The sequence below is a fragment of the Aythya fuligula genome, chromosome Z (genome assembly GCF_009819795.1).
Source record: "Aythya fuligula isolate bAytFul2 chromosome Z, bAytFul2.pri, whole genome shotgun sequence".
In the NCBI taxonomy this organism is placed as follows: domain Eukaryota; kingdom Metazoa; phylum Chordata; class Aves; order Anseriformes; family Anatidae; genus Aythya; species Aythya fuligula.
In genome coordinates this window covers 37671244-37692395 of record NC_045593.1, presented here as the reverse complement: position 1 = coordinate 37692395, position 21152 = coordinate 37671244, and the positions used below count along the sequence as shown (strand labels likewise).

At 37.3% G+C, this 21152-nt stretch overlaps 1 protein-coding gene across 4 annotated transcripts in view; it reads left to right on the top strand.

Annotated features, from left to right (window-relative positions):
• TJP2 (tight junction protein 2) overlaps positions 1–21152 on the top strand; it is a 53247-nt gene that overhangs the window by 26127 nt on the left and 5968 nt on the right. For all 4 annotated transcript variants that reach the window (XM_032205507.1, XM_032205510.1, XM_032205508.1 and 1 more), the window contains exons 2-17: positions 2019–2072; positions 4069–4193; positions 7354–7456; positions 8197–8770; positions 10247–10350; positions 10506–10659; positions 11702–11810; positions 11907–12046; positions 12729–12795; positions 14582–14732; positions 15488–15596; positions 16308–16518; positions 17781–17968; positions 19059–19154; positions 19262–19341; positions 20476–20686. In XM_032205507.1, the coding sequence (XP_032061398.1) occupies positions 2028–2072; positions 4069–4193; positions 7354–7456; positions 8197–8770; positions 10247–10350; positions 10506–10659; positions 11702–11810; positions 11907–12046; positions 12729–12795; positions 14582–14732; positions 15488–15596; positions 16308–16518; positions 17781–17968; positions 19059–19154; positions 19262–19341; positions 20476–20686 (2467 nt within the window). In that variant the 5' untranslated portion in view covers positions 2019–2027. The remainder of the gene's footprint in view (positions 1–2018; positions 2073–4068; positions 4194–7353; positions 7457–8196; positions 8771–10246; positions 10351–10505; positions 10660–11701; positions 11811–11906; positions 12047–12728; positions 12796–14581; positions 14733–15487; positions 15597–16307; positions 16519–17780; positions 17969–19058; positions 19155–19261; positions 19342–20475; positions 20687–21152) is intronic.

Sequence of the window (21152 nt, the reverse complement as noted above, 5' to 3'; positions counted from 1 at the left end):
TCTGCAAAATTGGAGCGCAGCTGCTTGTCCTTTAAATTTTACCCATCATTTGATCCTTTCATTTCTAAAATTCTCTTCAGTGAAGCCAACTGGAATTTAAATGACATTGAGTCCTTTCTTTAGATCAGACTGGTTTTCTGCAGAGCTTAAAAATGTCATATAGAAAAGTAGGACAGTAATGGTGTAACTAAGGGTCACTAGTAGGTGACCATTTTCATACATGCAAAACAGGCAATCCAACTCACTTCTATTTGTCACAGTGGCTCAGAATAAGCATGTAGTTAATGAGAATTTATTTATTTTTATTTTTATTTTACCATAGACCTCATCTATGTAAGGGAATATATGTAGTGAGACATTTCAGTGTCAGCTGGCTGAAGGGTCAGATATGTCAGCTGCTAACATGGAAATATCAGAGGAAATAATTTCACCATGTGCTTCAGCAAACAGAGTAATTAACTTATCCAGGACATGTATGTTTTAGTAAGTTGCAAATGCCACTCATTCTTACGTGTTCTAGACAAGTAGAAATTTAGAAATACTTGTGTCAATTTTAATATGACGTCCTCTCTTAACAGCCATATGAAATGCATTTCTAATTACACCTGAAGGGTCCTAGAAACTGGAGAGTGTTATCCATTTTCCAGGTGAAAAGTACTGATGCATATTTAACATCGCTCAGTGTTGTGAACTTGCTGATAAGAATGCTGAATATTTTGCATATTCCTTCAGGAACTCTAAGCAGGACTTACACTGATGTTTGTTTTTTAATGTGGTGACCATGCAATGGAAAACATAAACTTCATTCTGCTTTGGAGTGCTCAAAATCCATTGGGAGAACACTTTGTGGTGCTCCTTGCATTTGATAAATGGTTTCCATGGCTTGCTGAATAGTTGCTGACTGCCAGAAAACATTTACTCTTGAAATATAAGGCATTCTTTCAAACAGAGGCATGCTCTTCTTGTGTCACATCTCTTATCTGTTTTTGTTTGTTAGTTTGTTTTTTTCCTTTGGAGTTTAGTTGCCAGTAATCCCTTTAAAGCCTTTATAAAGACCATTAAGTCAAAATCAAGCTTCTGTCTGAACTTCTGCTTCCTGACAAAACTCTTACCTTATCAAGAAAGATGTCCTCTTTCAACAGTAAAAGCAAATAAATCGATGGCTTGAATACGCATATACTCATGCAGTACTTGGATTTTTCTTCTGCAAAAGTATGCTTTGCTTTGTGAAAGTTTTCAGTATCAAATACAGTGGTTCCTTTTTTCTCTTGGTTTAAAGGCCAGAAGCTGGCTATGTACTTACTGTATGATGCATCATAGCTGGGTGATTATTCTGTATTGTGTTTTTAAGCTGTGATGTTGGAAAGATTTCAGGTTATATCATGTAAGATAAACTGGTCAGTTCAGGATCAGTTTTAACTGGAAATGTGGGAGGGGGAGAAAAAAGGATTTTTGAGAAGTGTCATAGAAATGGATATACCAGTGCTATATAGTGATAACTGTTTTTTGTAAAAATGAATTTCAGAAGGGGAATTAAAATATTTAATTGTGTAATTTGGGGTGGATTTAGCATTTGTTAAATCCACATGTACTAAGATGAAAAGATCTGAAGGCTTATTGGTTTTGAAGATCCCAGTTTCAACTGCTGAATGGTATACTGGTATGGAGATATCTTTATCGGGGAGTTCATGTTATTTGAATCAGGACTGTATAATGCTAGTGTGATCTGAATGAATTGCTTATGCTGAATGAAACTTTTCCAGAAAATGAGGATGAGCTGTTAAACCAGTGAAATATGAAGACAGTCTACCAACCTGAGTCTATTAATATTTTTTTTTCCATTTTTAAATAAATACGAATTAAATACATGCACTTCATACTAACTTTACCAAATGCTTAGAATATTATATTTATAATATAATTTTAATGTTTTATAATAATAGTGTTTTAATGGGGTATTTCACAGTTTAGATTGTTGTGTGCTTTGTGTTTTGCTAATCGGTTTCTGTGTGCAACAGGCCCCAGGCATGGAAGAGCTGATATGGGAACAGTACACTGTGACCTTACAAAAGGTGAGTGCCTGTTATGTTTTCGGTTTTCAAATATTCAGCACTGCAGTAGTCTAAAAATCTTTTACAATAAATGTCATTATCTTATATGAGTCAAGAATATGATTAATGTCTTGTGCAAATCAGATATCTTTTCTATTTTAAAGCTTAATTGCTAGTTACTCATACTATAATCTGATTCTTTAATGTTAAGAGTAAATTAAATTAACCACTTAAGTGCTATACTTGCTTTTATTTGGTGTTGGTTATAGCAGTCTAATATACCATGTGCCAGCCACATAGCTAAATTCATCATTGAATAACCTTAAAAACAAAGCAGATGGCTTTATCAAGCAGTTGTGGTTAATGTCCAAGCTTTATAATTATCACTGAACACATTTTCTCTGATTTGTTCATATCTTTCATATCTAGCAGTGTAGAATCTAGTGGAAAATTACTGTTATCTAAATTTCTAAAATATGTGGGCTACAGATGCCACCTTAACAATTACTTTTAAGAAAAGATGAATTTATACTCAATGTATACTAAGTCCCTTTGAGTTAAAGAAAGTTCATCTCTTGCTTCTGAGATCTGTCATGGCTAGGCTACCATGACACAGTACAGGATGTGTCCTTCAGCAGCAGTGGCGGTGATGATCTCTTTTGATGATCTGGGTTCAATGAATAGGTTGTCCTGTTAATGTTTTTTATGCATTCTGCAATGAAATCAACTTGATGACCACGGCCTGAGGTGAAACAGTCCTCTTGCCTACAGAACCTGTTTTATGTGCTGAGTTTTTGAGGAAAAATTGTTTTTCGTGTTGCAGAGGTAGATAGGAGAAACACTGCAAAAGGAGACCTTAGTTGTTGTAATTTCAAACTTTTCAGATCTTGAGTAACCTGTAAACTACTTCTTTGCTTCAGAGATAACCTTTTGTCACTTAATGCAGTATGAGTTGATTGGACTTGTGCTGTCAAGTACAAATGAACTACCGAAGAGTTCTACCATTATTTTTAATTCTCTGTTGTTTTGGCTTGAAGTGTCAGTCTGCTTCCTGTACAACTAATGTGCAGCAAGTGCAAAGCATTGCTTTTTAACCTTCTCAAATAAATACCCACTTAATATTGAAATTAGTGGAGCACCAGCTAGCATGTGATGACATAAACATGCTGAGTTGTGGGAAAAGTGTTATTTTAACCTGGAGTATTAATTCATCTGTAAGTTAAAAACATTTTTAAGTATTAAATGTGGCATAATTTTGTTTTTTTTTTGTTTTGTTTTTAGTGAGAGAAGGTCTGTATTGAATAGCTAATAACGTTAATCTGTGCGTTTAAAAAATCGTAGTTTTGTGGACACCTTTTCTGCAGTTGTGTTGTGCTAACACTTAAGGTCTAGTGTTACAGGCATGCTTCCTTCACACGTACTTCCTTAATTTTATGAATGCAAAACATAAGAGTTTATAGATCTGACATTTCTATGAAGGTAGGTTGTACATAAATTACATATTTAAACTGCTTGATTGTGATAGAGGATAATTACAGACCATTCACAAGTTCACTACTTGCTTCTTGTAGTCAGCCATGATCTTGGTTATACTGATGGAGGAGTAAGTAGTTATTGAAGACTAGATAGCAGTTGTAATGAAGGCTGAAAATGCTTCTCTGGTTTCCCCAAGCATCACAAACACAATAGAGTCATATATCTAACAACAAATTTGGCATGAATAACCAGTGGGATGATGTAGCAAAATGTAGACCACATTAGTGAGAACTTTGCTTAATTACTAACCATCACAAGGCTGCAGATTGAGGTTTTGGAACACAAGAACATGTCTTCTTGCTACATATATCCATTATTTTTTAAATCTAGAGGTATTGCATATTTCTGCAACTCTGCATGTAACTATTGTATTTTGAATACTATCTAGGTAGAGTGCCATCACAGAAGATTTGTGCTACTCTTCTTTCTCTCTATCAAAATGCCTTCTGATGGAATTGAATTTTGTTGTTTGTTTTCAAAGGATTCAAAACGAGGATTTGGGATTGCAGTTTCTGGTGGCAGAGATAACCCACATTTTGAAAATGGTGAAACCTCGATAGTCATTTCAGATGTTCTCCCAGGTGGCCCAGCAGATGGATTACTTCAGTAAGCAATTTCTTTTTTTCTCTGTCTGACGTATTTTGAGGGTCATGGCTGTAGAATACGTAAAAACTTCATTGGGCATGGTTGACTGTCTGATGATTTAACCCAATTGAGATGTGATAATTTCTTGAAGACTTAGATGTCTGTTTTAAATGGGAGGAAAAAAAAAAAAAAAAAAGGAAAAAAAAATCCATGGGGGTGTTTCTTTGCTATTTTTAAGTAAATAAATTTCAGCGGTGTTGAAAAGCTTTTGTAGTCAGCTATGTCTCTCTTAAGATTGTATATCTTCTAAATGAATAGTAGAAATACTTAGCATCTCAAAGTACTCTTCCTGTTCTTCCTTCAGGAAACATATTAATTGGCCAGTCATTAGTTTTCAAGAAAATGGTGTTAAGTTGGATAGAGAGCCCAACAGCAGGTCTCAACCTTTATCGTGTTGGGCATGATAATGGGGCAGGGAAGAGAAACAGAGGCCTTTGCTAAATGTTTATTTTATAATTGGAATAAACAAATATAAAAATGCAGGTTATAGGTAGTCCTTCTGATAGTGCATTCAGTGGTGAGGCAACATCTATCACAGACAAGTATTTTGAAATCTGTAGGCTGAGATGAACAATTTCTAGTCCACTGCTGATCAATTTTTCATCCTGGAATACTTTGATAAGGACTAGACTGTTTGGAAGAATTATGAATTTCCACAGTAATAGTAACTCAAGAGTGGGTGGGTTGTGGCCATTTTGCCACAATTATTTGTGGTAAATTTGGTGTAGTAATGAAAAGACTGACTGAGTAGTTAATGATGGACTAGATAAGAGATGTATTGCAGAGCATGTAACAAACCATTCTCAACATAAGCCTGCAAAAAGTGACTCCTATACAATACCATGATAATAAATACTGATCCATAACCATGTATGATTGGGGAATAAAATCATGTCCACAAATTATGTATGATCGTAAGTAAATTGGTGATGACAAGGCAATACTAAGCAATTTGTGGACAAGCAGACAGAACACATCCTAAAGAAAACTAAAGGTAAAGCTGTTCCTCTAGCAAACTAAGGAATGTCAAGGCCAAGTGCCGGGTCCTGCACCTGGGGCGCAATAACCCCAAGCAGAGCTACAGGCTGGGAGAGGAATGGTTGGAGAGCTGCCAGGCAGAGAAGGACCTGGGAGTGATGGTGGATAGTCAGCTGAATATGAGCCAGCAGTGTGCTCAGGTGGCCAAGAAGGCCAAGGGCATCCTGGCTTGTATAAGAAACAGTGTGACCAGCAGGGCTAGGGAGGTGATCGTCCCCCTGTACTCAGCTCTGGTGAGGCCGCACCTCGAGTACTGTGTTCAGTTTTGGGCCCCTCGCTACAAGAAGGACATGGAGGTGCTTGAGCGGGTGCAGAGAAGGGCGATGAAGCTGGTGAGGGGCCTGGAGAACAAGTCCTACGAGGAGCGGCTGAGGGAGCTGGGATTGTTCAGCCTGGAGAAGAGGAGGCTCAGGGGCGACCTTATCGCTCTCTATAGGTACCTTAAAGGAGGCTGTAGCGAGGTGGGGGTTGGTCTGTTCTCCCACGTGCCTGGTGACAGGACGAGGGGGAATGGGCTTAAGTTGAGCCAGGGGAGTTTTAGGTTGGATGTTAGGAAGAACTTCTTCACTGAAAGGGTTGTGAGGCACTGGAACAGGCTGCCCAGGGAAGTGGTGGAGTCACCATCCCTGGAAGTCTTTAAAAGACGTTTAGATGTAGAGCTTAGGGAAATGGCTTAGTGGGGACTGTTAGCGTTAGGTCAGAGGTTGGACTCGATGATCTTGAGGTCTCTTCCAACCTAGAAAATTCTGTGGTTCTGTGAATGTAGGACCAACCTTCAAGGTATAGGGCATTACAGTCCTGCAAGCCTTGCTAGAGTAGAGTGAACACACATGTGGGTTCTCCATGTAGTGTTGTAACATTATTTAGTGCTATTTTGGGGTACAAAGACTGTGAAGAGAGCTATTTTAACTTGCATAAAGTATAGATTAAACTGATACTGGAATATAGTGTGCTGTTCTGGAATACTTTTCCAGTAAGAGGAATTGGAAGGTTATGAAAAGAGGCACAAAAATCAGGAGTTAGAGAAAATGCCTTACAGAGAGAGGCTTAAAGTAAGTAATCTTCTTATTTAAAAAGAAGATTGTGATGTGACTTGATTACAGTTAAGAGAAAATAATGGGTACTAAAGATTTCTCTTATCTAGCAGAAAAAGGTACAGTAGCCAGTGTTTGTTCAGACTAATGCTTTAACTGCAAGGTTAGTAACTGACTTGTCATCAAAACAGACTAATATAAGGAGTGGTGGATTTATTTTTTATTTTTAAGTTTCCTGTACTTTTGGGGGTAGAAATCTTTCTGGGAAGAAACATTTTTTTTGTAATTAATCATGTATTATGGGTTTGTCTCCTAGAGGTGCCTAAGTCTTTCTTAATGGTCTATTAGACATGCAGGCAGTTGGAATAGATGAACCTGTAATCTCTTTTGGTCTGTGTGGTTTGGTGTTTTTTTGTTGTTTGTTTGGGTGTTTGTTTGTTTTTTAGGTTTTTGTTTTTCTGTTTATTTCATTTTGCTTTGGGGGAGTTTGGTTTTGTTTTGACCAATCACGTTCTTCCAGTGTCAATGGGGCCTAAATACCAATATTTCAGAAGAGTGTGCTGTGTGTTACAGTGGTACTTTGTAGAGATTTGTCTGAATGCTATGGTGTGCAGCAATTTGAAGCTCTCTTGAAATCCTTATCCTGCTGTGAAAAATACTACCTAGGTGAGAAGGACTAGGCATTCTGGAAGAACTAAAAAAGAGTAAAATTTTTAATGGTTGTAATGAATGTCCTTTAAAAACAAAATATTCCTCAAAGTTACGGCAGTATAACGAAGCTGGGCATAATAAGTGTACAAAGTTATGCAATTCTACCCAAGCTGGTTTTCAAATATACTAAAAGCTTCTTGTAGTAATCTCAGGTATTTCAGTGCTGTGTAACAAATGCAGCTTTTAAGAAAAGCTCTCTATTAAAGAGAACAAAATCCTTTGGTCTGTGTTCACCGCCATCCCTGAGAAAAAAAAATAAAATTGCATTTTGCTGTTTTCATGAAGACCTCTCTTAAATACTTTTCTTTTTTTCTTTTTTCTTCTCTCTGCTCTTTCAGAGAAAATGACCGGGTGGTCATAGTTAATGGGACCCCGATGGAAAATGTTCCACATTCTTTTGCAGTCCAACAGCTTAGGAAAAGTGGAAAAGTGGCCACCATTGTAAGTAAAATACAAATGTATTCACTGTAAAGTGGTATGTACCTGTGTAAACAACCAAGGGTTTGATTTTCTTCTATGAAATGGACAATAAATGCATACAGCAAAGCATTTGCCCAATTGAACATACAGAGTAAATAACTAAAGCAAAGACATACTTCATACAGGTGAAACAAATGGAAATAAAATTACAGCATCACAAAGTTATCTTGTTGAAAAACTGAGAATAAAATTTGTCTTCAATTTTTATTCTTACTAAATGATGAGTGGCAGTTGAAAAAAATGAAATAATTTGAGTAAAATTATGTCCAGCATACACAGACCTTGTCCAAGAATTTGCTGTCCAGACTTGCTTTCCTTCAGAGATGCATCAACATCTCTGTTGGAGGGGGCTGTCACATTTTTAGAAGTCATCTAAAGAAAAAACATCTGTAGTGTATCTGTTGCAGAGGTAAAATCACGTGGTTGCTGATCTGATTTTTTAATTTATTTTTAATTCTCCTACTATTATTATTCTCCTAGTTAGTATTTCTTCTGTACATCTAAATAATCTCATTTACTGGTTATTCTGTAAATAGACTGGTTTCCAGTGTGATACGTACAGTCCTGCAGTGATTCAGGGTTTTCAGGTTCTCTATTTTTCCCCATCTCTACCTGAAATGTGAAGAACTTTTCATTTGTCAAATGTCACATTCTGACCATTGGAGGTTTCTTTTTTGTTTGTTTCATCCTGCCTTGAACAGGTAGTGAAAAGACCACGGAAAGTGCAGGCAGCTGCTTTGAGGAGAAGCCCCTCCCTTGACTATGAGGACAGAGCTTTAGATGTAATGGATGACCATGCAGATTTTGATGGCAAAAGTGCTCGAAGTGGCTACAGTGAAAGAAGCTGGCGTAGTGGCAATGGAGGGCGCAGCCAAAGCTGGGGAAACAGCCTGGATCAGAGCTATAGAGATGATGAAGACAGAGGGCGCAACAAAAGCAGAGACCATAGCAGGGAATACAGCCGTGATCGCAGTCGTGGTAGGAGTGTTGACAGGAGCTTGGATCGAGACTATGGAAGAGATCGGAGCAGGGGAAGGAGCATTGACAGAGATGGTGGCTATGAACGGGACTACAGAGGAGACTACAGCCCACCCAGTTACAGCCATGGATTGCAACCCGATCCTAGATATGCGAGGGAGGTGAGGAGCCGAAGTAGAGACAGGCTTCGTTCCCGTAGTCCTTCGCCTGAAATGCACCATCAACATGAGTACCTAGGACCGCAGGATCAAAATGGACCCATCAGTGTTCTCTTAACAAAAGGCAAACACAATGAAGGTAGGTACAGGAGGGGAATAGAGGAATTAGCTTTTAATGCAGCGTGTTATTTTGCTGGGGGCAGGGAGGGCACTGAATGTAAATGTTGGCCTTTTTCACTGATTGCTTAAGTTGTTCTTTCATTTTCCATGACTGGTTTTGGGTGCTTTTTTTTTCCCCCAGCACTGTGGACTTCACCTTTGAACAAGATACTCTTCACACACATAATTTCAGTATTTTCGAGCCTCTGTGTCCTTTGTTTTTTTCATTTTCTCCTCCCTATTCTGAATATGGTGAGAAACATGGATCTGATCATGATTCAGATTACACTTGGCACGTCTACAAAAGGGGTAGTTGTAAAGGGTGAAGAGTAGACTCTGCTTTTAATAGACCATTTAATTTAATTATACGGAAGGGAGGAAGTGGTTCCAAGGATTGTTTGTTTCTGAATACTTCAGAATGTAATTAATGGTTACTGAAATAGCAACAACTGAAACAGCCTTTCCTTGTTAAGTGTTGGAGTGTGTAGATGGCTGCCAAAAGTGTGATCTTATAATGTGCTGTGAAAGAGATTGTTGTGCTGCAAAGCATATTTGAGATAGGTTGTTCAACCTTTTCTGTTTTTGTTTTTTTTGTTTTTTTTTTTTTTCTGGGTGGTGGTGCTGCTGTTTTTCTCTTTTTTATATACCTTTAAATGTGCCTGTTGTGACTTAGAAGAATATTCTGCTGGTGTAATCTTTGAACACAGGAGCTATTCTCTCTTTTTTTTTTTTTTATCAACTATGGCAAGGATGCTTGTCCCTCCGTATTCTTCCCCTGCACATAATCTTTAAAATTGCAAAGATAATGCACATAAGTATACGAATAAGGAGAAATTTCAGATGTCTTTGTTAAAAAGTTCAACATGTATCCAGTATTTCTGTAATAATTTCGGCCATTCATGTGGATACTCTGCAGATTCTCTCAAACATGGTGACTTTTTTTTTTTTTTTTTCAAGTAAGTGACTGTGTTTCTGTCCTTTATTGCTCTAGGGTGTGCTCATTTTAAAACCAATGTTATCTTTTCTTTTTCCGTTTTGCCTGAAACAACTGAGACATGTTTTTGGGTTGTTACTGATAGGAGAGGGTCTGCATGAAGCAACTGGTAAAAGAAACAGGTCTTCTTTTAGCACTTTCTGACTCTTTATCATGCCTTTCTACACCATACAAAACATGATACGGAGAGAATCTAGTCCAGTGTATTTATGAGCACCTCCGCAACAAAGGCATTGTTTTGCTGTTGACCATGTAGGCTAATCACCTGTGATTGTTTTCAGGCTGCTGATTTTTTGTACTATGGTGACAGTGCTGAAATAGGAAAAAGCCTGAGGTTAAGTAGGTTTACTGGGTCCCCATTTTCATTTCTCTTGGTATTTCTCTTCATGCACATAGTGTTGTTTTGAAAAATGCATTCTTGCTCATCATCTAAGCTACAGCGGGTTATTTCCCTGATTCTAGAATATGGTCTTCGGCTTGGAAGTCAGATCTTCATAAAAGAAATGACCAGTACTGGCCTAGCCACAAAAGATGGCAACCTTCACGAAGGGGATATCATTCTTAAGGTATGTCCTGGCTAAACAGCTAGCAATGTAGAAACTATTTGTTAAAATGGCTTCTCTGGATTATGTCATTTTATAGTCAAGTTCACTATCAAACTTCAATGCAATATGGACTTTTTTGTTTACCTGTAGTGTTATTGTTGCCTTTTTATGTCCAGATCAATGGTACAGTGACAGAGAATATGTCTTTATCTGATGCCCGAAAATTGATTGAGAAGTCACGGGGAAAGCTACAGCTGGTTGTCCTCAGGGACAGAAAGCAAACACTGCTCAACATTCCTTCACTGAACGACAGCGACTCAGAAATGGATGGTGAGGTTTAATGGGGATAAAAAGTTCATGTCTCTTTACAGCGATAAATTGAAGCCTAGTGTTTTTTCTGTGATATAGTGACACTAGATTCTTAAAAAAAATAAAATAAATAAAATAAATAATTAAAAAAAAACAAACACTGAATGCATACATGATTAAATATTATCCAAACAAGCATCAAGCCAACTGCCTTTCAGGTGAAAGAAGAATTTTGCAGTAATCATACATTTTGCTTGGGGGCAGAGATAGAAGAAGCAGTGGTGGTCAGGAAAAATCGATCTTTGTCTTCATAACATCCAAATCAGCTGCTTTAATAAAAGGCTTTAGTTTTAAAACCAAACGGAATGGTCTGATCTCTCTTTCCAATGGCATTAACATTCATTACAGCGTTCAATTGGAGGGAAAAATGGTCAGGGCAAAAGAAAATTACATGTAAATCCCTTGGAGAACTGGTTTCCATTTCCAGGATCTGTTCCATACTAGTGATCACTGACAATGCACGAGCTGTATCTCACAACATTATCTTGCTTTGGGAAGGCCTCAGGATGTTTGGGGGAGCAGGATATTATACTAAATAATGCAAGATACTTGTTTCTGTGATGTCAGCATACTCAAAACAACTCCTCATAGGTTTTACTGTGATGACTGAGATACAGTTTGAATCTGGGGGCCATTTTGTTTCATGACTGAAAAGCAGTAACAAGGATGGTTAATGTAGTCTTCTGTTTTCTGTAGTCTTCTTGTATTTCCAGCAGAGCTCAAATAAAAGTCTGTTAACACTAGCTCATCAGGCTATTGTGTGGTCATAGCTGTTGTGTGGTGTGTGCATGTTTACCAAAAGTTGTGTGAAGTCTTCCTGAGATATTTTCCAGGGGGAAGAAACTAAAAAGCATGCAACATTTTTTGAACCCTAGACAAATCCAACTTGGAAAGGAAGTGGTCTTGAAGTGTCAACTTTATATTTGAAAGCTTTTGTAAATAAATGCGGTGATTATATGTGCAGATAATGTAAGCATTTATTGTTTTGTTACTGTTTTTATAGATATTTCAGAAATAGAGTCAAACAGATCATTCTCCCCTCAAGATGACAGATTACATCATTCTGATGTTGATTCACATTCATCCAATGAAAAACTAAAAGAGAAACCAAAGTAAGAAGTGTTCTTTTCCAGTACTTTGCTTATCAAGGAAATACTTAAAATACGTGTACTGATAACTGGTTTCACTGCATTTATTTTCTCATTTAGTGCAAAAGATGATTCATCCAGTAGGATGTCCAGGATGGGTGCAATGCCTACACCATTTAAATCGACTGGTGACGTTGCTACTGCTGCTGTCACAGTTGTAGACACAAACAAAGAACCAAAGTATCAAGATGATGCGGCAGGTCAGAGTTGAATTATTCTTTCTTTTTCCTTTTTTTCTTCCTTATCTTTTTTTTCTTCTTCTTCTCCTTCATCTTCACATCCTTCGTCTTCATCTTCTTCTTCATCTTTGTCTTCCTCCTTCGCCTTCACTTTCTTAATCTTCTCCTCCTTCTCCCCCTTTGTCTTCATCTCCTGGCAAAAAAAATTCTCTCTAAATCACATCCACATGTCTAGCATAGTTTTCCTGTTAATCCCATCCTTGCACACAGAAGAGGTCTGTCTCTGCTTTGCGGTGCAGAGAAAGAAGGAACACAAGAGATTACCTGAAGGCAGTTGTATATTAGAATTAAAGGCCCTAAAAGCAAATACTCATCTAGTGCTTCTTCTGCTGTAGTCTGGTACCCTAAACGGTCAAGTGAAGCTATTTCTGAAGTCTGATCTGTATTGCCTGAAAGAGTTCTATATTCCTCTTTTGACCTATTTGTATTTTCAAGAATTAGAGGGAAAAAAAAGGAGGAGGGGAGGGGGAAGAAATGGATGGGTGGAAAGTAAATCAATTCTAGGGGAAAAAAAAAGCTTTACATTAAAATCTGTATTAATCTTTGGCATGGGAGAGATTGATTGCTATCTGATCACTAAAAATTCCTGCTATAACTTGTTTTTAATAGCTTAATAACTTACATTGGCTTTTTTTATATACAGTGTCTCAACCCAAACCAGTTGCAAGAACAATTCTTAAACCCAGCCCTGAAGATGAAGCAATATATGGGTAAGGAGGCACTTGCTGTGTTCTTTTGCACTCAGTGTTCTTCATGACCTCCACCTGTTTCTTAGTTGTGTATGTTTGGACTTTTTTGCTCATTTGGAGCGATACTCCCTTCATAGTTTAATGCTGAGAAGAGATGATGTACCTTCTAACTGAAGGGGTTGTTAAGCCTGGAGGAGAGATAACAGAAGTCAAAGTTGACTGTCTGCAAATACATAATGAATAGGGGTAGAGAAAACAGAGCCAGACTCTTCTCAGAGGGACACAGAATGAAGAGCAACAGACCCAAGCTGGAACATTGGAAATTCTGGTGTGATATATTTTTTATGAGGTGGTTAACCACTGAACAGCTATTCCATGTATGTTGTGGTATCTCTACCACCAGAGATACTCAAAAGCGTATATGACCAAGGCCCTGCACATCTGCTTTCAGTAAAGGTCCATTCTAACCTGCACAATGCTATGGCATGCATAAAAAAAAAATTACACCTCTTCATTATTTTATACATACACAACAGACAACCTTCCTCTTTCTCTTAATACTAATATACAAAGAGAATGTCCTCTATTTAATTTGGAAACAAGTCTGTTGCAAGAGAAGGCCAAACATGTAGGTGTTTCTGTAAAGGCTGGAAACTTGTGTACTGAAATTCGCATTTCTGCACAAGCCTGAGCTGTGCATACTGCAGTTCTAATCTCTGCTCTAAATGAACAAAATATTGCTCACAAAGAGTGTGCATATGTGATGGTTTTTAAAAGTGGGTAAATTCAACCTGGTACTGTTGATTCTGTAAGAGTTAAGATACTAAAAGTTACGCACTGTATAGATATGAAATCAACCTACATGTTTTCTTTGAGAGTCTCCAAATACAGAAATTAAAGGTAGAGGAATACTAGGATTGTAAGGGAAAGCCTAAAGATTGTGCAGCTTGATTTTTTCTCAAATAGATTCTCAAATAGTGCAGGATTTTTTCTCAAATAGATTCTCTTCTCAGATCTTTCCTGAGGTTGGACCTTGCATGTGTTGTCATTGATGTACAAATTAATCAAGTGATTATTTTGGTGAAGGGGAATTTATAATACAGGCTTAGGGTATTACTGAGAAAGGCTGACAGATAAGTACTATCCTCTGTGTTGGAAGGTCACTTAGGCATACAGCTTTTCTGACAGGAAAAACACTGAACCTCGTTCAGTAACCTCTTCCTCTCTGGAATATGAAAGGTATGATTGTTAACACAGCAATAGAATATACTTGGGAGTATTTCTGTGTACAAGAAAACTTGAAGAGTTCCATGTAATCTAATAAATATTAAACTGCAAAGAAAATAGGTGTAAATTTGTATGACATTTCTCAGATGCTTAGAGGAAAAAAACTGTGATTGCTCATAACTCAGGCTGTTTTCACAAACAAAACCAAAATAAAACCAAACAAACAAAACCAAGCTACTCAGTTGAAAGGAGATCCAATAGGTTGGGAATGATTTCAGGACTTCAGGAATTAGGAGTCATTTTCCTGTTCTGTCAAGTCTGTGTGTGTCACCTGGTCTCTCTTCCTAGTTAAGTTTCCACTCTGAAAAATGCAAATTATCTGCTTTCTGTTCTCTGAAGAATGACCTGAGTAAATGTAGCCTATCTAATGAGAGAAAGGGATATTCTCTCTAATGAGAGAAAGAATATTACTACGATGATTTTGTTGAAACTGTTGCAATTTTTTGCTCTTGACAACCTAGTATTGTCATATGCCTAAAATCTGGCCTTACTTCCTTTTTCTGGCTTGCAAATCTTGTAGTCCTAATACAAAAATGGTGAGATTCAAGAAAGGGGACAGTGTGGGTCTACGACTGGCTGGTGGAAATGATGTTGGGATATTTATTGCTGGAATTCAAGAAGGGACCTCAGCCGATCAGGAAGGACTGCAGGAAGGAGATCAGATTCTTAAGGTATGAGTATGTGTCCCTGAAATTCAGACCACTTTTGTATTCTTCTGGTGTGCTTCTTAGTGGAAATATGAAAGAAGTTATATTCTCAGGCAAGTTATTTCTTGATATGTGTGTGTGTGGTAGAGAGATTTCACTGAAATCAGCTTTTGAAGGACAACTCAAATATCAAGTATTGATTTGCATAAGCTTCTGTGGAAGGGGGAGGTAGAAGAAATATTAATCAAAAAAGAAAAAAGTCCCAAGATGGAAGAGAATAAATTTTCCTTCCCAATCTTGGAGGGAAAAAAATGAGGCCAGTATTCTTTTTAATCTTTTTCTAATTTCCCTGGGTAACAGCAACTTAATTTTCCCAGTTTCTGAATTATTTTTCTATGCTATTTTGTCTTCTTTTCTTTTCCTTTTTTTTTTTTTTTTAATATTCAAATAGGAGGCTAATCAAATTTTCTCTTCTGCTTGTTTTCTCTTTTGATAGCCTTTATTTTAAAGGCCTTATGAAGACTGTTCAAGTAGAAGAAACAGTCTAGCAGTGCACATCCAGGATGTTGTTATTTCAGAAAGATTACTGTGAATGGCTGTATAAAATATCTATATTGACTTTATGAAAATATTTATATATATATATGTGTGTGTGTGAGAGTGTATAAAATAAGGGAAAATAATACTTAAGATTTTTTAAGTGAAACAAAGCTTTGGGTGTTTCTTTTAAATTTTTTCTTTCTTTTTTTTCAAATGTTATTTTCTTCTTTTATACATAGGTAAACACTCAAGACTTCAGAGGCATTGTTCGGGAAGATGCTGTTTTGTACCTCTTAGAAATTCCCAAAGGTGAAACAGTGACAATTCTGGCTCAAAGCAAATATGAAGGTAAGTGCTTTGAACAAAAAGTGTGTATATCCGTGAAGCTTCTGCAGTCATCAGGAGTGTGTTAAGCTCTGTTTTGTCACTGAAACCACAAATAAATTCTCTCATGCTTATTCTTGGTAGCATTTTAGTTATCCTTGTTTTCAGAATTGTAGGAGACAACTGTTTTCTATACCACAAGAATCATACATGTAGAAATGCCTGTGTGATATGTTTATCAGAGTTATTTCTCTAACTTTTTTGTTATTAGCAAGTAACATCTCTTCTTAATCCTGCAAACATACTGCTTATTCCTTCTGCTTTTCTGCACATAGCAGTTTGCCTGAGATCTGCTGTTTACACTCCTTTTCAGCTGTACCTTGGCAGTCATAAGGTATTCACAGTCAGGCAGCAGCAAATGGACAATTTGAAAAGCAGCGAAGGAACAAGCAGTACCTCTTGCTTTCCTGTTTGGAGACATAGCCTGCTGTAATACTAGCTGCCTTTTGCTCTGTCACGGCGCAAGATCATGCTTCCCTTCTGCTATAAGGACTATATGTGTACAAATATAGAATATTTTTGGTAATATTCTTCTTTTGGTGAAGAACAATGGATGTGGAGGCTGATTTTTGCATATTTTTGTTTGGAGTGGAAGAAGTTCAAAACTCTTCTCTGGAACAACTGGTTAATCTTTCAAGTGTAAAAATTATAAACTAAATAGAGTTCCTGTTTCAGTCTACAGAGACATCATGGCTTGTGGCAGAGGAGACTCGTTCTTCATCAGAAGCCACTTTGAGTGTGATAAAGAGTCACCGCAGAGCTTAGCCTTCACCAGAGGGGAGATCTTTAGAGTAGTTGATACACTGTATGATGGCAAACTGGGAAACTGGCTAGCTGTGAGAATTGGAAATGAACTTGAAAAGGGCCTCATTCCAAATAAGAGCAGGTAAGTAAACATTCTGTCATTGTTAATATCTGTCATTGTTAATGTCAAGTAATAATTCTGTTAATATTTTTACAAAATATTTTTGCTTTCTATGTCATACCTCTTTTTTTTTTCCCTCCTTGCAAGAACAAAAAACTTGTTCTGTCTTTATTTTCACAATATTTGTCCCTGCAAAACTGTAGATTTTAGAACCATGGTATTATGTGACGAGAAGATAAGAGGATTGTGCTGCCTGCACACTGGGCTGGCTCTTTGCAACACAGGTCTAGAGCTTCTGATGCAGCAGTCAATCTTTGGCCATTAGTGGCTTCAATTCCTCTTCTACAAAATGGGTAGAGAGTCCTTTTTAAAAATAAATAAATTAATTAATTAATTAAAATTTTAAAAAATATATATATTTTTTTAAAGGGCAAGCTCTCACTACTGTATTTGCAAAGATACTCTGATAACTAACTTCTTAAAAAAACTTCTAGTGCTTGAACTCCTTTTGTTAATTCTTATGGAAAATGTTTCAAGAACGTATTCCAAACTAACATTTCTTGGTACCCATAGTACTTATTTTTATAAGTACAGAGTAAAACACATCAGTGGTTTTAGCTTAAATTATAGTTTTCTAATAGAAGTTACTGTAATATAAAAACAAGTGTCCATAATTTGTGCATTGAGTAAGAGAATTAAAATTCATCAGCAAAAAAGTCAGTTAAGGCTATTTTTAGACTGTAGGCTTTCAGTCCTTAAGTATGGTCATGATTTTATGGTGAAGAAAAAAAATAGAAGCTCAAAATTACATCATACAGAAGTTCCTGAAATACGCTTCTTATGAGATTCTCCTGCCCCTTTCCTGGTTAGTAAATTCTGTCCTTGCTGGTAATTGATCTTACCAAACCAGCCCTGATTTCTATGCTGCAGTGACTTAACTGAAGAGGTCTAAGGGAGAAGATAATAATGGAAGTAACTTTTCAGGGCATCAGTTTCTCACCAGCTCTGTACTTTTGCAGTATTTTATTTATACTTGTATTAGTTTTCAGCTTAAGACCTGTGAGCTGATCCAGCAATCTCGTAGCTCTGGCAAATTGGATCATCATTTTGACTCTAACTGGGTTTGTCCCAAGGCAAAGGAACCTGAATTCCTGTATTTTTCTACTTCCCGTTCATGGCTGGCAAATTACCGATTACAAGTTCAAAGCCCAGCTCTTCAGTGAAAGATCCTTTGCCCTTTTTGACTAGATCTGTACAAATGATCTCTGTGCTTTCTCTGTCAGAGCTGAGCAGATGGCCAGTGTTCAAAATGCTCAAAAAGATGGCTCAAGTGACAGGGCAGACTTCTGGAGAACACGTGGCCAGCGATCTGGAGGGAAAAAGAATCTGAGGAAAAGTCGTGAAGATCTGACAGCTATTGTATCCGTGAGCACAAAATTCCCAGCTTATGAGAGAGTTCAGTTGCGTGAGGGTAAGTGAGACTGCTCTGAACCAGGTGCCTATTTATTGCTGGTGGTTTTAGCATCATTTAGTCTGCTTAGCTAAATAAGTGATTTGGAACAACATGGGCTTAAGTGTTAGAGTTGAACCACAGAAAGGGATAATGTTCTTATCAGACTGCAGATTTCTGGATGCTATTAACTACATTAAGAGGAAACCTTTCTATGTTTTCTAAACTGCTCTTCTCCTTTGCCTCTAAATTACACATGCCAATTTAAAGGTTTAAAATAAGGGAAGGAACAAGCAGGGTTTTTTTTGTTTGTTTCTTCAGCTTCTGTGTGTCTAGCTTGGAAAGTACCATCCATGTGCCTGAGATGAATCACCATCTTTACCTTGCTCATAAGCACCACTTAAGAGTATGTTGAGAGAAAGTAAAAGCCAAGTATCTTTAGTAGATTGTCCGGATGTCATTAAGGTTGATGTCATCCATCTCTTCTGGATGCTCTCATTCTAAATTAGCTATATTGCTGGTGACGTTGGGCAAGTCGAGATAATTTCCTGGATATTTGCACATGATAGTATTGTGTGGAAAAAAAATAAAACACAGTAAAACATATTTTAAAGAAACTCTCAGATGAAGACTGAGTAATGGGATGGCATTCACCCACTAATCTGTAAGGACTATGCTTACAGTTGTTTTGACATAAACATAACAGAATTATGCATTTCTTTTGCTTCTTTAGGCTACTCTGCACGTGATATAGCATTTGTATCTTTATTCACACAAATCCCACTAGGTCAGGGTTCATGCTATTTTGCTGGATGGAAAGATAGCTGAAGATACACTGTATTTTTAGAATGTAGAATCCTCTCAAACTGTCATCATTAGGAGGAATAAGAAAGTTGTTAAATTTAAATACGCCTTCTCAGCTGATAACTTTCTAAATGAATTATACTGTTGCACAAACTTTAAAGAAATAAAATCTGTTAAATGTTTTTAGTGGTATCTTCAACGAATTCCTAACCTTGTGTACTAGCTGAAGATCTTTTTTGCTGCTTTATGTGTAGGTATAAAACCAATCTTACCCTGCTTATCTTCTCTCCAAATATTTTTCTTTCAGCTGGTTTTAAGAGACCTGTTGTGATATTTGGCCCTATTGCAGATGTTGCTATGGAGAAGTTGTCAAACGATTTGCCTCACCTATACCAGACAGCAAGTAAGCTCTCCTCCTAGCTTCCTCATCATCCTTAAATGAGAGAATGGTTAACTTGATAACCATAGCCTCCCTGCTATTATAGATGAACTAAAATGTTGTCTTTGCAGAGACGGAGCCCAGAGATGCAGGTTCAGAGAAGTCAACTGGGGTAGTGCGTTTGAACACTGTGAGGCAAATCATTGAACAGGTAGAGTATTTCTCCATGAAAATTGCTTATACTTAAAGGGAAGTTGTTTGATTTGTTTGCTCCTAAAACTTGAGAGTCCTCAAATCTTCACTACATCTATTTCTGTGATAAGCAGAGTTGGCTTAATGGTAAGGCTGTCTTGAAATGTGTTCAGGAAGAATTTCTATGATTCTGGTAGCTGTCCTCTAAATGAGAAGGTGAACCTGACACTAGAAATTAGATTCTCCTATCTGTCCTATATAGTCCTTTCTGAATTTCAGCAGAGGCATATCTACTTTGTACTGTATGCTTCTTGAATTTGCCAGGGTGGTCTTACTGTCATGCAATGCTTTACTTGCCCTTACTGCCATCAGAAATGTAGCATTTTTTACAGCTGTCACAATCACTTCCCATTCAATTCATACAGTGGTAACTCTAAAGCAAAGTGATGTGTACTGGGACTGCACTGGCTGTTTTCATAATACTGTTTAGAGATCAAATAGGTAGGTTGTAATTAAAGCACTTTAAAAAGTAGGCTAAGGAATGTACTGTGCTTCTTATTACCTTGAACCCAATAAAAGCAGTACCAAAGGGTTTAAAATGTCCCACAGAAGTCTGTACAGAGTTCATGCCCCACCACAGCACACACCCCATTCATCTTGACCGTAGAAGTAGCCAAGAAGGAGTATATATATATATATATATATATATATACATATATATATATATATAAAGAAAAAAAAATTGAGATTTACTTCTACTTTTTACTAAGTGTAGGTAAAACGCCACAGTTAGCACCCAGAAAAGTTGTGGCAGTGGAAGCTGTGGTATGGACAGGTAAAGAGAAAAGCTAGTTAAATTCACAACTTATTTTAAAATATAAATATATAGTGGAATCCGTACATTTAACTTAACAGGAGAATTAGTTAATTAACATAAGAATGTGGACATTCAGGCAAAAGTTGTTCGGAAAAATGGAGCTGAAGGGAAAAGGTTGCCTGCTGTGGCTTCTGAATGTAATGTAACTGGGGGAAAAAATCCCAAATGTTATGGTCTTGTGGAGGAAAGCATCCTAGTTTTCCTAGGGTGCCATGTTCCGTTCACTGCCCTTTGTTCCCCACAGGCAGAACACTGACTGAGCTTTCTTGTTTACAGGATAAACATGCTCTCTTGGATGTGACTCCTAAAGCAGTGGATCTCCTAAATTATACCCAGTGGTTTCCAATTGTAGTCTTCTTTAACCCAGACAGTAAGCAGGGTGTGAAAATCATGAGACAAAGGTTATGCTCCACATCTAACAAGAGCTCAAGGAAGCTTTATGAGCAAGCAAACAAGCTGAAGAAAAATTGTTCCCACCTCTTCACAGGTAAGGAAGAAAGTGTGTCAAACCTGCTTACCAAGAGAGTAGTGGATGCAACTGTGTAAGTCTCAGACATCCACTTATTCACATGTATTACTTTCTCACATGTATTAACTCATATGTGAGAAAAATCTGAAGTAATTTTCTTCAGACAGGCTCTTCTGTGAAGCTATTTTATTCATGATTGCAATGGCGGGTGTCCTGCCAATCAGGAGCGCATTTTAGTAAACAAATCATAGCCTTTTATTCCCTATTACCCAATGCCTGATCACCTCCCCTGTTTCCTCATTGGCTGAGTACTTCAGCTTCACAAGCTACTTGACACTTCTCTATACCATATATGTACAATTTTTCTTTTTTTCAACCCTTTAATTTCTCATTTCCTATGTTTTGAGAACTTGTGATCTTTGTTTTACTGTTCTCACACTGCTCATCCTGTTTTTCTCAATCTTTTACCTTGTTTTGGAACTGT